This window comes from Cyphomyrmex costatus, unplaced genomic scaffold (assembly GCF_001594065.2).
Source record: "Cyphomyrmex costatus isolate MS0001 unplaced genomic scaffold, Ccosl1.0 scaffold508, whole genome shotgun sequence".
Lineage (NCBI taxonomy): Eukaryota > Metazoa > Arthropoda > Insecta > Hymenoptera > Formicidae > Cyphomyrmex > Cyphomyrmex costatus.
The window spans coordinates 751-17,097 of NW_017279335.1; the positions used below are offsets into that span (position 1 = coordinate 751).

Below are 16,347 nucleotides of genomic sequence, written 5' to 3' on the forward strand. Positions count from 1 at the left end.
AAAACGTAAATGCGGTCGAAATAGGTAAGTGGCGTCGTTTCCATACACATTTAACTTCACGCGGAAAAAGCGACGCGGTGACTCGCGCAGCGACACGATTGTTCATGCGTTTTGATTTTCAACCGAATCGTATTGAAAAAAATGTTTTCAGCCGAATAATCAATGTATTATACTAGTACTAGAACCTACGCAATGTTTGAAACGTTTTCAAAAATAAATGCATGAACTTTAATTAAATTTCGTATCAAACCGTAGCCAACAAGTTTTGCGCGTGTGTTTAAATAAGCGATAGGTTCTTAAAATATTTCTCGCGTCACGCGTATAAATGTATTAACACATAATTTAATATTTATTTATTAATTAGTTACCTCGTTGATCAAATCCAGTAGTCCTATGATCCTATGAGCCGCTTCTCGTCGTTGTATCTTCTCAATGAGATTCTCTGCATCAGAATCAGGATTCAGGATGCTTCTACGCAGGAAATCGGGATCAGGGTGATCAGGATGCTTCTTCAGAATTCAATTCCTTTTAGGATGAAAGGTATCCAATCGTAATCGATTCGATCGCCAGAGTTGCGAACTATTCCAACGTTATATGACAGGTAAACACCCGTCCTCTGGCCGAACCGAAGCGCAAATGCGTGAAATTGCGAATTACGCGCGGTATTTATATGCTCCGATCAGACTCGAACCCCACCACTCGCAGTCAACCAATGAGCGCGATGCGGCTCGATGCTCTGCACCGCCATGCACCGCTAGCTTTCTATTGAAGTATATAAAACGCGACGCGCAAAATGTTCAGTAATTTTCAGATTTTGATGCTGTGTAGTGTGTGGTTCTCGAGGACAGAGAAGTTGGCATATATTTAAAACGCAATTTTACGATGATAGTGCGTATTTAAAACATAATTCACGTTACTGTAAAGTTTCAAACATTGAAACACATTCTGAATATAGGCTAGAAACTGTATTCATATTTATGAAAATTAAATACCAATTTAAACAATTAAATGAATTCATATCGGCTTTTTTCCTGTTACCGTCGAAATCGTCCGTACATCTGTTTGAGAGAGAGAGAGAGAGAGAGAGAAATTACATACTAGCGTGTTTTTAAAAAAACAAAGATAAAATTTATTAAATATTTGTTTTTTCTCTTCATGATAAAGCGATATACGTTTTGTAATTTAAATTGCACAGATAACTATTGACTTGTAAATATTTAATAAAATCTTATTTCGAAGAGAAGCGACATTTAGAAGTATTAATAAATGCTATGTTAAATAATTGAGATGCCATGCTAAAAAAAAATGTAAAATTTCATATCAGGAGACGCGGTAGTGTGTCTGGCCATGTTCAAAAACTGAAATACAATTGAGTCTCTTATCCCAAGCTGAGAACATTATGAGTGTGAGCCTAGTTAACGTACAAAATTAAATACATGTACGAAAGGTGGACTGTATCAATAAATAACGGTGATTTTACATTTTTCTATTTTATGATTTTTTATTTACGTCTCTCCACCCTTTGTTCGCATGTAGTATCAATATAACGTGTAGAACGATGTGAATAAAAATGAATATTAAGGACGATATAAGTAAAATAAAAAATTATTAATTTTCCCTTTACCAATAATTAGTAATTGTTAATTACTACAATAAATTAATTCTTCTTTGAGTAATCGCTGCGACTAACATTGGATTGTGACGTCATAAACAAATAATAATACATTAAAGTTTCTGGTATGCCTTTTGTAAATAAAGAAAATTTACTCCTCTTGTCAGCCAGTAAATAATCATAAAAAGCATGTAAAATGCGTTTACTAGCGTTTATTTATTGTGCATGCATAGCCATTTCTATTTCGATCAATTGTTTGTCTTTGTCTGTCTAATGGACCGATATCAAAGAGGTTATATAATTTCTTTGACCGATAATCATGGATATAGGGAAGAATCGAACCAAAAAATTGTGGACATTGCCGACACGATCGTGGACATTGATGGCTACATAATTCAATGTCCACGTTTTGTAGACATAAAGGCGCTTATTAATCATCTCTCGTAATTTTAATATTCTATCTAGCTGATCTATGAAAAATAATCGCATTTCGGGATTATAAAATAAAAGTTGGAACAATAAATAGTATTATAAGAACTCTATAAAAAGAGCTGTAAAGGAGACATCTGTGAATTGTTTTCCGAACTTCATAGTAGTTCTGTTAAAGCATTCTGAACTCTGACACAGTACTCTGAAGCATTCACTTGCACTTTGCATTTGCATTTGCTCTTTGCGTGCGCTGTTGTGTCATGCGTTTCGTCGTAATCACGATTCAACAATTTTTCCGCCGATATTTAATTTTACGTTAATCCGCCAATTGATGCAGTCATCCGCAGTGTCGATGCGCTCTTTGCTACGTGCCTTCGTAAGTGTCTCACAAAACGTCGTCAGCATCTTATGAGAGGTAATCTCGCATATCGGGTATTATAACGCATTTGCGTCAGACCGCCACCATGTGTTACTAAACTTATCGCAAATAGGACAAGAGGTTTTTTATTGCGAAATTAAATTAAACTGAATTTCATTAAAACTTTTGATCTTGTTTTTTTGACAAATTCAAACAATATATATTTTTTTTAAACAAAGCACTGTATTTTATTCTTCGTTCTTTCACTAAATCACACATATACTCTAGTTCATTTTATAAATACAAAAAATGTATTTTAAACTAATAAACCTATAAGATATAAGATTTGTTCGTGTTCTTTACAATTTTTAAAAATTTATACATTAAATGAAATAAATATATATTCGAGCGAAAGAAAAAGCGAAAATTTTGAGTACAACAATGCAACACGAGCAGACCTATTAGAGTCAACGGCGGGAAATTTGAAATAATCAAAGATCAACTTGGAACATACACACATTATCATATAACATCTAATTTATATTAGTATAACGTATATTTATTCTATATACTATCTTTCTAAATTCTTGGAAGTGAAATGTCATTCAAAAAAATTAAAATTGAATCAGTCGTGACAAAGAGTTTCAATATAAAAAATAATTAATAAAAAAAATATTGTATATTATTTTATAAATATAAAAGTATCTTAAGTATTTTTATTTACAGTCCATAGCATCCAAACAACGTGTTGATATGGCCGATTCCGCTTTGAAGGCAGAGGTGGTGCTCTCGGAGAACAATCGCAAGACTTGCATCGAAAAATTTAAATCATTCTGGGTACCGAAGTTGCCTGAAGTAGCTGCAGAAGCAGCCGTCTTGGTCCCATTATGTTTATATAAAGGAGAACTCGGATTATTATATACTCTGCGATCCATGAAGCTCACATCCAATCGAGGACAAGTCAGTTGGTTGTTAAAATCTATATAAATACTTTAAAAGTTATAAATTTATATATTAAATTCCCAGTAAATATCAAAATTAATAATAACATATGATATCAATGTTATAATTTATTCATACTCAACAATGTAAATATAACATTTTGTATGTATAATAATTATTATGCATTGAATATGAAATTATAACATTAATGTTACATTACTTTTAGTTGGCATTAAGTTTATATTCTAAATTTAGAACTTTTTGGATTTTAGTTATTGACTTCGCTTGTATTATTATAGCCATTCAACAAGTATCGAATATAGCTCATCATGTTTTATATTATTTGAATTTATATTCATTATACAGCCTCATATATATATATATAATTGTCGAATTATTGAAATACAACTTGCACAATCGAGTATTTAAACTTAATTTGAAAATAACAGCAAACTTTATTTTTATAAGTTTCTCAAAGATATCTGTTGTAGGTGTCCTTTCCGGGTGGTATGCATGACAAGAGCGACGTAGATCTGCAAGAAACTGCTTTGCGAGAGACTTGGGAGGAGCTGAAGATCCCCAGGGAGAAGATCGACGTATGGACCACAGGGAATCTCATTGGCAAGTCCGACGTTAATGTGATGCCGGTTCTGGCCTTTATCGGCGAGGTGGTGCCGGAGGAATTGGAGATCAATCCTGACGAGGTGGAAGAAGCCTTCGTGGTCAGTCTGCAAAAATTGTGCGATCCTGAGCTAATTCGTTTCACGAGTTTCCGCCAACCAATTGTGACCCTGCCTTGTTACACGGGCGGAAAATACCGTGTCTGGGGTTTTACCGGCGCTATCACTCACATAGCACTCGAATGCTTGGTGCCGCAAGTATATAAGTACACGTTTTCGTCAATACAACCGATGCAGAAGAATCATTCTAGCGAAAAGGAATCAGTTTATTCCGATTACAACGCGACGCATTCGAAAATATAAAGAATTTAGAATCAAATATGCTAAAATAAGAGGTATATTAAGAACTGCGTTAAATTTTAATAAATTCAAATTTCGATGCTGATAGATTTCCATACATAACGATTGAGTAATATAATTACGATAAAAGTTATCGGCAATATAATGGAAATATTTGTTTACTAAATTGAAAATTGAATCCATTAAAATTACGCAGCTCTTAATCCCTCTGTATAAATTATGGAACAATATCAATCTATCGAAAACTTCGTTTGAAATTAAAGGGTTAGGATTCGTTTCATTCTAATTCTATAAAAATGTTGAGCGGAATAGAAGTTAAGTATTTTCTACAACAACATGTTCGTTATAAAATTTGTTGCAGATTTTGTACATATCTGTGATTTTAATAATTATAGTACTTAATAGGAAAAATAAAATATAAATTAATATATTTATATTTTTAATAATTGATTAAAAATAAATTGACAAGAAAAATAAATACATTCTCTTTTTTTCTTTTATTTTTTAAATACATTTTATAATACTTAAATTTTATTATTTCATTATTAAAATTTAAATATAATATATACAAATATAAATTTTTAGAAAGGATTAAATTAGATAAAAAATAGCTGCATGGCTACTTTATTACTTTAATTTTTCACAAAAAGTTATCCTAAGTTTTTTTTTCATTTAATAAATATTTAATATATCTCATCAATCAAAAAGAAACAACCGATTTTTTATCCAACACGTGATATCCAATAGGAGATCTTGTTTCTTAGGGACAAAAATTTCCTTAATTCAAGTCTCTAGAAAACGTAATTTTCTATAGGAAATATACAACGCTATAATATCCTCTGTAATGATTGGCTGGATCCAACGATAATAACCAATGATGTCCAACTGTGCTTTTGATTGCATAACTACTGTCTCTACAGCCAATAGCGACAGACAGACGCGCGTCGTTTCCGGCGAAATAATAGAGGAATGGCCGCCAACGGGATTTGGTTTGTCTTCCCCGGCTCTCTCGTAACGGCTGTAGCGGTGAGTACAACCCATCCTTCAATCACGGCGACAAAATCCGGAGGCATCGTCGAGCGTCATCACGTTAAAGGCTCGATCGAGGTAAAATAACATTCCTGGCAATCATCCGTTCACATAGCTGTCTTTATTTTTGTGTTAACGATTTATTTCGAGTTAATTTTAGAGTAAAACGATGGTCCGCGTCGTGTCGAATTATTAAATAGAAGTGCTCATGTCGTTTCAGAGTATGGACTCTCAGAGACCTTCGTTGAGAGCATAAGCCCTCCATTCATTTATCAATTCAGAAAGTCAACTAAGGAATAGAAAAACACAACAATCCAATAGGCCAAAATGTATCTGTACAATCTGACCCTCCAACGTGCCACGGGTATCACGCACGCGGTGCACGGTAATTTCTCTGGCAGCAAAATGCAGGAGATTCTCGTGTCCCGTGGCAAATCGTTAGAATTGCTGCGACCAGATCCGAATACAGGAAAGGTTCACACTTTGTTGACCGTTGAGGTTTTCGGCATCATTCGATCTCTCATGGCGTTCAGACTTACTGGTGGGACAAAAGATTATATTGTTGTGGGATCAGATTCTGGGCGTATAGTCATACTGGAGTATATTCCTGCCAAAAATAGCTTTGAGAAGGTACATCAAGAGACTTTTGGCAAAAGTGGATGTAGACGCATTGTCCCTGGTCAATATCTGGCTATCGATCCAAAAGGAAGAGCAGTTATGATAGGTATGGTGTATATTCTTTAATAATATACATGATTTTCCAATCCTTTGTTACACAGAATGGATTAGTTATGTTCTTTTTCATTTTTATCACTTTAATAAATATATAAGAATTAGTAAAGGTCTATTCTTTTAGCTAAAGTTCGTGCGTAATTCATTTTTCTTTCTTTTCTTTCTACAATGGAGGAAAAAAGAAAAAAGATGAATTATGTAAGAAATTTAGCTGAAAAAAAACAGGCTTCATGTGATTTTTACATGTAGGGTCAAATTTTTTAATTCATTGATTGCATTGTATAATATAATTTTGTTCAGTAATTGCATTTGTGTATAATGCAATTGATCAGTCAATAAATTAAAAAATTTGTTCAGAACTCTTTAGAAAATATTTATAAAGTTGTATATTTAACAAATTATATATAAAATGTTTATGACTGATTATTTAGTGCTTTTAATTTTTTGAAAAAAAGAAATGTGCAGAATAAAAATGATCCAATCATTTGTATCAAAGGATATTTTTATCTCTAATTTAACAATAAAGTTTCATAGGATAATATACACGTTATTTATTTGCTGCAATGACACAACTAAAAAATTGTTATTTTTAAAAGTTCTTAAAATCCATGATCAAATTTAATTAAAATTTGTAAACATTTTTAATTATTTCTAGAAAAAAGAAAACTTAGAAAAGGGAAGAATGTTAGAAATATATTCTTTTATTTCTCTGTTCAATATATTGTATTATTAATCCAAATTAAAAAATTAAATTTTAAAGTAATATATTAAATTTATTAAAATAATTCAAATCATTTAAACTTATTTTTTGGAAAACTTTGTTTTTTTTAGTTGTAATATTATTGTACCAAATAAATTATATATGATTGTTAAGTACCATATGATTATTTTTTCCGTGTTTCAACTGATTAACATTGATTACAACTTCATTACTAATGATGGTACTTTATAGACAACAATTACAATTGCCTTGATGCAAATTTGGGATGTTACATTTTGATATTCTTGTTTTAGGTGCTATCGAAAAGCAGAAACTTGTGTACATTCTCAACAGAGATGCCGAGGCCCGTCTTACAATCTCTTCTCCATTGGAAGCTCATAAAAGTAACACACTAGTGTATCATACAGTTGGTGTCGACGTTGGTTTTGAAAATCCTATGTTTGCGTGTTTAGAAATTGATTACGAGGTAAACTTACTTAATTTTTTGTCACATAATAGATATTATCGATAAATAGTCAAGCAGTGTGAAAAGGTGGCTCAATGATAAACAAACATAAATAGAAATGAGCATATAAATTGTATCATTGTATGATCACAAATAAGAATTTCCAAACAATTTGAATGAACACAACTATTTTATGACTGTACAATAAGAATACACGTATAAAAAAATTTTATTTTTTGACTTGAAGACATGCACTTCTAATCTTTGCATTTTTATTGTTCGTGTTTTCTGATGTTATACACTGTAAATCTTGTTAACATCCAGCGATTATCATTGTTTTATATTGCGCATTCTTTATATGATTGATTTTTATGTACTGAGAATGGTTAAAACTTGATCAAAACTTTTTTTTTAATATGACTTTTGTAAATGACATCTTGCGTTGTGGCTATATACTTATTTCTATTTATGTTTGATATTATCGATATTAAGTATCATTTGATTATTATTGTGTTTCAACTGATTAACATTGATTACATCTATTCATTTATACTTGTTCAGATTTGCTATCTTATCTGTATATGAAGCGCGTGTATTTGATAGATTTCATACAAATGTTATTTTAGGAAGCCGACAGCGACCCTACGGGCGACGCAGCAGTGAAAACGCAGCAAACACTTACGCTGTATGAGCTTGATCTTGGTCTGAATCACGTAGTGCGAAAGTACAGCGAACCATTGGAGGAACACGCTAATTTTCTTGTGTCTGTACCTGGCGGTAATGACGGCCCGAGTGGTGTGCTCATTTGCTCCGAAAATTATCTTACATACAAGAACCTCGGGGATCAGCACGACATACGTTGTCCGATTCCACGACGACGTAATGATTTAGACGATCCCGAGAGAGGGATGATATTCGTGTGTTCAGCTACACACAAAACAAAGAGTATGTTCTTCTTTCTGGCGCAGACGGAGCAGGGTGATATCTTCAAGATCACCCTCGAGACGGACGAAGACATGGTCACTGAGATCAAGCTGAAGTACTTCGATACTGTACCCGTGGCAGCGAGTATGTGCGTTCTGAAAACGGGATTCCTATTTGTCGCCTCGGAATTTGGCAATCAGTTAGTACCGTAAATCATAATATCCTAGCACATGCGTTTAAATTACTGTGAACGGCGCAATTACATTGTCCGTTTTTAGTTACCTGTATCAAATAGCGCATCTCGGAGACGACGATGACGAACCTGAATTCAGCTCGGCGATGCCGTTAGAAGAAGGAGACACTTTCTTCTTCGCCCCGCGACCGCTCCGAAATCTAGTACTGGTCGATGAAATGGATAGTCTCTCGCCCATAATGGCTTGCCAGGTAAAATATTTTATAAAGTACAACAAGATGTTTACTATCTGAGGAACCTAGAATTTTCAAAGACTATTTGTTTTAATCTTGAGAAGAAAATTCTGAAAATCGAAAATTTTTGTGCAATTGACATTCAAAAAAATCTATAGAATTTTATTTAATTCTCTTTCTCTCTCTGTAAAAATTGTTTCTTTGATCATTTTTCCTTGATAATAAAAAGAAGGAATAGATTTAATCTGTTGGAACCTTTGGTCTTTTATAGTATAACAATTTGCATTGCGCTTATACTCTATTTTATTTCAACATTTTATTAAAAATTGGAATTTTGAATTGAAATATCTGGAAAATCTAGGAGTTCTCAGGGGATTTTGTACAATCTTGACAGTGCCGTAACTAACTATCTTTACGCCTGGTGCGAGATCAAAATTTTGCGCCTCCACCCCCCTCCCTAGGTTCCCATTCTCCTAAATATTATAAACAGATGTAGATCATTTTGCCATAATAAGACCCGATTTTTCATTATCTGGTTAACTTGTAGTTAAGCTTAATTTAATACGTAGGTTTGACTCCTACATGACCGCCTGACTCCTGTTTATTTCCGTCTCGATTCGGCGATACTGGTGCGAATTTGAATTCGAATACCGAAACCTGCAGACATTTTTAACGCATTAACTGCAATGTGTAAGTAATCCTGAACAGATATAAGTACGTTGGCAAATATATTTTAATAAATATACATTGGCAAGTATCTTTTCCCAAATTTTTTTAGGAAAGATACTAATGTATATTTAGATAAAAGATAAAAATAAAATGTTTTTTGATATTAAAAAAGTGTTTCTTTCCATAAAAAAAAGAATATTCATGGTTGTGATTGCGCCCTCTTGACGATTGCGCTTGGTGCGGCGGCATCAGCGGCACCGCCCTAGTTACGGCACTGTATCTTGATAAACATCCTTTTAGAAGTTTTATTCGACTACGCACTTCAAGTAGGAGGGAGATGTTACTCGTACGTCTCTTTCTTGTGGAATAATGTGCGATAGCAAAATTCTCTGTGTCGCCTTTGGTTTGTTATTGCAAATTGAAGTGAACACATGGAGAGACAAGCATAACATGATATCTTTTTTGTTCCTATTGCATTTGTGGTAGGAGACGAGAAGCAGACGTTTATAAAAACTTTTGATTGTGACTATATAGGTAGCAGATCTGGCGAACGAAGACACGCCACAATTGTACATTGCTTGTGGACGAGGACCTCGGTCCACATTGCGAGTGTTACGCCACGGTCTCGAAGTTTCTGAAATGGCTGTGAGCGAGCTGCCTGGTAATCCAAACGCTGTTTGGACTGTGAAAAGAAGAATCGATGGTTAGTCGAATGATATTATGTATAAATTTTTCTGCATGTTTTCACTTGACTTGCCTATTCGATAATTGATAAGTTTTAGCTATCTTTTTATTGAGATCTTACTTTCCACATTTCTCATCTTTCCTTATCTTTCTTAAAAATTTTGTATACATGCGAAGTGATGAAATACAAAATATTCTATTCAATCAGCATCAGAAGTATCGTACACTTTATTCTGTTTCTTCCATTCTCTTTTATGAATGTGGACCGTAAGTAGCTCAATAGCATAGTTCGAATAAATTTGCGAAAAGCTCTGCGGTAAGAATACTAGTACTTCATATAACTTGCAAAGAAAATTAGTTTTGCTTTAAAAAGATGAACGGCATCGGTTTTGTAAAACGATATTAATGAACCTGGTGGCTTGATACACTCTTATCAAACACCAGTTCTCTCTTTCAGGATGCCAGCGCGCTATTGGTTGACCCACAGAACTCTGAATGACCGAAAGGTAAGGGACTTCGGCGCGAAATTGGCATGAGTAAGAGTCGATTTGTTAAGTAAAAATTTAATAGAAAGCAAAAGTCCTTCGACTCTTTCCGTGCCCCACGAGATCGTGCGCAGTTTCGAATAATCGAGGATACAAATATATTATATGTACCTCTATAAAAATTCAAATATTCGATATAACGACGCATTCCCCTATGTACTGAGGATGAGTTTTGTAATTTTGATTGCAGAGGAATATGATGCATACATCATAGTCTCCTTCGTGAACGCCACACTTGTACTCAGTATCGGCGAGACTGTCGAGGAAGTGACGGACTCGGGTTTTCTCGGTACAACACCAACCTTGAGTTGCTCCGCCTTAGGCGAGGACGCGTTGGTGCAGGTACAATGCACATGGAAATTATATCGTATCATATTCGATGGGCTCCATGCGTGAACCATGTATCCCAGATTGTGTTAAATTTGAGAATAATATAAAATTAAAGTAAGTAAAATTTTAATAAATTAAATTCTTAAATTGAATAACATTTCTTACATTGATAAGATTGTTTGGTAAAAATAATCACAAAGATTTATATTTTTGGGATAATGGTATATGCATGGGATTGTAGAATATTTCTCGATTGCACTCGGTATCTCCGGCACCTGGTTGACCACGTGCCGGTCGCAAAAAAGTGCTAAAATATTTGGGCTCACGCATCGTTGGAACGTTCCGGATTTAGTCCAACTTTCCTGGTACTACAGGCCCAACAACCATATTACAGAAATCTTTTAATTTTTATAACGATATAATTCAATTTATATTATATATCGTTTTATTATTAAATACGTGATATGTGAAGTGTATGATTTAATTATCTGGAATCGCAAATTTCTTTCAGGTATATCCTGACGGTATACGTCACATTCGAGCGGATAAACGTGTCAATGAATGGAAAGCACCTGGCAAGAAAACGATTGTTAAATGCGCAGTCAATCAACGTCAAGTCGTAATCGCCCTTACTGGAGGAGAATTAGTCTACTTTGAGATGGACCCTGTATGTACTTAACGCAATTAATTCCTTTCTAACGCTTTCACGATTATTCTAACGATCGCATAATTTGTTCTCTCTGAGGTGTTTAATCCTTATTCTCTCAGAGACGTAAAGATGCGAAGAGCATACCACTCATCTGATCTTGAACAATATAGTTAAACCTTGTTTAATGATTAGGTTTGATGAAGAGTGAACACAAGACACCGTAGAATTTTCCATCCCTGACGACTTTCTATTAATCTATGCATACTTTTCAGACCGGACAATTAAACGAATATACGGAAAGAAAAAAGATGCCCTCAGAAGTAATGTGCATGGCCCTCGGAAACGTTGCAGTAGGCGAACAACGCTCGTGGTTCCTTGCCGTCGGTCTGCAGGACAATACAGTGAGGATAATATCATTGGATCCCTCAGATTGTCTAGCTCCAAGAAGCATGCAGGCGTTACCAGCAGCTGCGGAGAGTTTATGCATCGTGGAAATGGGTGCCAAAGACGCCGATAATTCCGAGGATGCAGCGCCGCAGCAATCTAGTTTGTACCTGAATATAGGTAAATTTTATCTCCAATATACAAATTTACATCTGTACTTTCTACTCATGTCAAACTTATTCTTTCTAAAAGAAATTAATGATTGAATTTTTAATACATATTTATTTTACTATCATCATTAATTGCAGGTTTACAGAACGGTGTGTTGCTTAGAACTGTGTTAGATCCTATTTCCGGGGATCTTGCAGATACGAGAACACGCTACCTAGGCTCTCGTCCAGTGAAGCTCTTCAGAATACGAATGCAAGGTAATCAGGCGGTATTGGCGATGAGCAGTCGGTCCTGGCTGAGTTATTATCACCAGAATCGTTTTCATCTAACGCCCCTATCATACGAGAGTCTGGAATTCGCGTCAGGCTTCAGCTCTGAGCAATGTCCAGAGGGTATTGTCGCCATATCGACGAATACTTTGAGGATCTTGGCACTCGAGAAACTAGGAGCTGTGTTTAATCAAGTGAGCTTCCCGCTGGAGTACACTCCAAGGAAGTTCGCGATTCATACGGATTCCGCGCATCTAGTAATCATCGAAACAGAGCACAATGCTTACACAGAGGAGACAAAGCAACAGAGAAGACAACAGATGGCAGATGAAATGCAAGAGGCGGCTGGCGTTGAGGAGGCTGCTGTTGCCAGGGAATTGGCGGAAGCCTTCATGTCGGAAGAGCCAAACGAGGCAGTTTTCGGTGCCCCTCGGGCCGGCCCGGGCCTGTGGGCCTCCATGCTGAGACTAATGGCACCGACCACCGGAGAAACATTCGAAGTTCATCGATTCGAGCAAAATCTAGCAGCTTTATGGTAAGGAAAAATTTATTCATTTTAATCAAAATTGTAATTGTCTAATGTTATAAATCTTTTTTTTTCTCTCCACAGTCTTTGCCTCGTAAAATTTGCTAATCAAGGTGATCAGCTGTTCCTCATCGTTGGAATCGCAAAGGACTTTCAATTGAATCCTAGAGTTAGCAATGGGGGTTTTCTTTATACATATAAGTAAGATATGTCACTGTATATATATATATTTTTTTTTTCTTTAATATATAATAGATATATTCTTTTTAGTTGAAGTTCTTGCACGGTCCATCTTTCTTTTTTTCTACAAGTTGGAGAAAAGAAAAGAAAAGATGAATCGTACAAAAAGTTCAGCTAAAAAGAACAGATCTATTAATAGATATTAAATGATGATCAAAGTTAAAATCTGTAGTTTGATGATAGTTCCTGCAGTACTGATTTTTACAATATCTTTCAATGAACGTAATAAAATGTATTCTCTCTGCAAATTAAAAAGTAATTGTTTTTTATTTTAGAGTAAATCCGGACTGTACCAGTATCGAACTATTGCACAAATCTGTGTTAGATGAAGTACCGTTAGCAATTTGTCCATATCAAGGTCGGGTACTAGTTGGTGTGGGTAGAATGTTACGACTTTACGACATGGGTAAAAAGAAATTACTGCGTAAGTGCGAGAACAAGCATATACCCAACGCAGTCGTATCTATAAACGCAATTGGTCAACGAATCTACGTTAGCGACGTGCAGGAATCTGTATACGCAGTGAGATACAAGCGCCAGGAAAATCAGTTAATTGTTTTCGCGGATGACACACATCCTAGGTGGATTACGACGACGTGTGTATTAGATTATGACACTGTCGCCACCGCTGATAAATTCGGAAATATAGCTGTGGTAAGTTCATCCCAGTCTTATCCCACACACAAACTCTCTTTACCATAATAAATAAATTATAATTTCCCACTCTCATTAACATAAATATAACACATCACTGACAACTATAAACACTAAGGAAAAATTAAATAATTTTACAAAATTTTTTGGAAAATTAAAATCTTGTGAGAGTGAGTGAGTGAGTGAGTAAAAAATTATAACATGTGTAATGTTACTGTTTGTATTTTGAGAGATATTATCTTACCTTCCTAGCAGCACGTTCGTATAACAATTATAACTTGTTACATTCTCGTCTTTTCTGTCCTCTTTTAGATACGATTGGCGACCGGCATTAATGACGATGTGGATGAAGATCCTACCGGAAACAAGGCTTTATGGGATCGGGGATTGCTGAATGGCGCAAGTCAGAAAGCAGACACAGTGGCGTGTTTCCACGTCGGCGAGACAGTGATGTCATTGCAGAAGGCGACTCTCATACCCGGTGGTTCCGAGAGTCTGGTCTACACAACCCTAAGTGGAACGGTAGGCGTGCTCGTACCATTCACAAGCCACGAGGATCACGATTTCTTCCAGCATCTGGAAATGCACATGCGATCTGAGCATCCTCCTTTATGCGGTAGGGATCATCTGTCCTTCCGGTCATATTATTACCCTGTAAAAAATGTCATCGATGGCGATCTCTGCGAGCAATTCAACTCGATCGAGCCTACTAAACAGAAGAGTATCTCTGGTGATCTCGAGAGAACGCCGTCCGAGGTGTCGAAGAAGTTGGAAGATATTCGTACGCGTTACGCTTTCTAAACTTTTCAAGAACTGGTGTTTTTCGACGTGCTGTTTTTGCATAGAACTTGTGTTTCTAATATATAGATTTTGGAAACTTATGGATTCTATTTTAGTCACGCGTTCTTTTTACATATTGAATGCGACACATTTTTTTTCATTGATTCGATCATGCAAATTAAATTCTGTAATGTACGTTGTAATCGTATAAAAATTCAACTTTGTAAAAATTCAAGATTCTCTACATGAATGATAGCTTTATTATATAGACATAAACGTAATTTTTAGACTATATATATGTTGACATCAAGATGTATATTCAACTTTTTCTTTTAAGAAAACTGTCAGTAATGGGAAAAAAAATAACAGTATTTTAATAGCTTTAGGTAACTCGTGTAAACTTTTTGTATTTCCGTAACAATAACGCACCGCTATGAAAATTACAAGATATTAATTCGTAAGTGTGAAAGTCACAAATGTGTCTTTCTGTTATGAACAGACTAAATCATATTTGTGTATCACGAGTGTAGATAAATGTAATGACGTCATTTCATTACTGTGTAAACCGTATAGGAATTAACATATTACCATATTCGAATAGCATTAGCGAAACAATCAAATTGCATCAATGAAGCAATTAATTTCCGCTTGTTGTGGTCTTGCAAATTTGCACATTAAATCACCCTCCGAATCTAATCGATTCATCGCCTAATATTGATTTGTACATCCACCCAGCGCATCTTTGAATATATTTATTAAAAGGAAATACTTATTTTTCTTTCCATTTTTCATCTTTTTTTTTTAAGAAACTACTTTTACAAAATATATATATATATCTTTTTAATTTGTAAGTACATCTTTTTATAGACGAGATTGTTACAATGTGTTTTTTACAACAACATCTCTAGAAATAAACTTGTTAAATTAATTTCGATGCAAAGATATTGAAGGATAGGTTTTTTCTGAAAAGGAGTATATTTCTTAAGTTTTTAAGTTTTTATATATACATTTATATATTTAAAATTCATTTCTGAAGTAGGATTACAAAATCACATTTTCAGTCGAAATTTTTTTTAACTCTGTCCACACATTTCTCCCAAAATGGATTTAACTTTAATCTCGGTTTAATTGCTCGTTATTTTTTTTCTAACTCTTAAAACTTGAAAAAGATAAAAAGTAAGTTAAGCCGAGATTAAAGTTAATCTATACTGGTAGATCAAGTAGAAATGGACATGAATTAATCTCCGAGTCATATACGTACAAAGATCGAAAATCCGGAGCTACCAACTATGAGTCGACTACTTTTAAGTCCATACTACACATTGGAGATTGAGGATTAGAATTCATCAAAACGAAACAAAATTAAAATTATCTAGCTGGTCAAATTTGAATATCTAATTCGAAATTCTTAGTCTCCAATTGATGGTGTTCACACGCACTCCAGATTTTTAGAATAAATTTTCGATTTGTTAATATTAATTTTAATAACGAATCTTTGATCGCTAGGAATTGTAGTACAACTTCATAGTGCTGTAGCTATTGAAAGTTCTTTATTCATTCTGTTTACTAAAAACTTCTTTTGTTATAGCAATTTTGCACAGTAAGATAATATAAATCGCATTCTCAACCTTCACTCTGGAGGAATCTAAACTTGATGTTCTTCCCTATGCTTTTTAATTACTGAAGAGAACTTGTCAATCTCTCAAAAGGCATTTTGGAAATAAGGGGTAAAATTTAAAATTTTTCCAATATATATATGTTATGCATATAATAATAATAAAACTATTTTTTCAGTATATTTAAATATAAAATATAAAAGCAATCTATAATACAAACAAGAGGAAGGAT

General features: G+C 34.4%; 2 protein-coding genes across 4 annotated transcripts; both read left to right on the forward strand.

Annotated features, from left to right (window-relative positions):
• The first annotated feature begins 2,295 nt into the window (after positions 1 to 2,295).
• Positions 2,296 to 4,367, forward strand: LOC108778707 (nucleoside diphosphate-linked moiety X motif 8). Of its 2 annotated transcripts, none has more exons than XM_018545951.1 (3): positions 2,296 to 2,417; positions 3,126 to 3,359; positions 3,833 to 4,367. In XM_018545951.1, the coding sequence occupies exons 1-3, from the start codon at positions 2,373 to 2,375 to the stop codon at positions 4,322 to 4,324; spliced, it is 771 nt and encodes a 256-aa protein (XP_018401453.1). In that variant the 5' UTR covers positions 2,296 to 2,372; the 3' UTR covers positions 4,325 to 4,367. The 2 variants fall into 2 exon arrangements, with proteins under 2 accessions (XP_018401453.1, XP_018401454.1); XM_018545952.1 differs by having other exon boundaries at positions 2,351 to 2,456.
• Positions 4,368 to 5,097: 730 nt separating this feature from the next.
• On the forward strand, positions 5,098 to 14,668 carry Sf3b3 (splicing factor 3B subunit 3). 2 transcript variants are annotated; one of them, XM_018545936.1, is made up of 13 exons: positions 5,098 to 5,428; positions 5,571 to 6,074; positions 7,097 to 7,269; positions 7,875 to 8,371; positions 8,451 to 8,616; positions 9,802 to 9,970; positions 10,687 to 10,838; positions 11,338 to 11,493; positions 11,748 to 12,039; positions 12,168 to 12,834; positions 12,910 to 13,026; positions 13,341 to 13,719; positions 14,032 to 14,520. In XM_018545936.1, the coding sequence occupies exons 2-13, from the start codon at positions 5,678 to 5,680 to the stop codon at positions 14,518 to 14,520; spliced, it is 3,654 nt and encodes a 1,217-aa protein (XP_018401438.1). In that variant the 5' UTR covers positions 5,098 to 5,428; positions 5,571 to 5,677. The 2 variants fall into 2 exon arrangements, with proteins under 2 accessions (XP_018401438.1, XP_018401439.1); XM_018545937.1 differs by lacking the exon at positions 5,098 to 5,428 and having other exon boundaries at positions 5,678 to 6,074; positions 14,032 to 14,668.
• The last annotated feature ends 1,679 nt before the right edge of the window (positions 14,669 to 16,347 follow it).

Excerpts from the sequence above, each read along its gene's own strand:
- Sf3b3 (XM_018545936.1), top strand. The coding sequence starts at position 5,678 with ATGTATCTGTACAATCTGACCCTCCAACGTGCCACGGGTATCACGCAC. Across the intron at positions 8,617-9,801 it reads CGCCCATAATGGCTTGCCAG|GTAGCAGATCTGGCGAACGA; the intron begins GTAAAATATTTT and ends GTGACTATATAG. Across the intron at positions 13,027-13,340 it reads GGTTTTCTTTATACATATAA|AGTAAATCCGGACTGTACCA; the intron begins GTAAGATATGTC and ends TTTTTATTTTAG.
- LOC108778707 (XM_018545951.1), top strand. The coding sequence starts at position 2,373 with ATGCAGTCATCCGCAGTGTCGATGCGCTCTTTGCTACGTGCCTTC. Across the intron at positions 2,418-3,125 it reads GCTCTTTGCTACGTGCCTTC|TCCATAGCATCCAAACAACG; the intron begins GTAAGTGTCTCA and ends TTTTATTTACAG. Across the intron at positions 3,360-3,832 it reads TCACATCCAATCGAGGACAA|GTGTCCTTTCCGGGTGGTAT; the intron begins GTCAGTTGGTTG and ends TATCTGTTGTAG.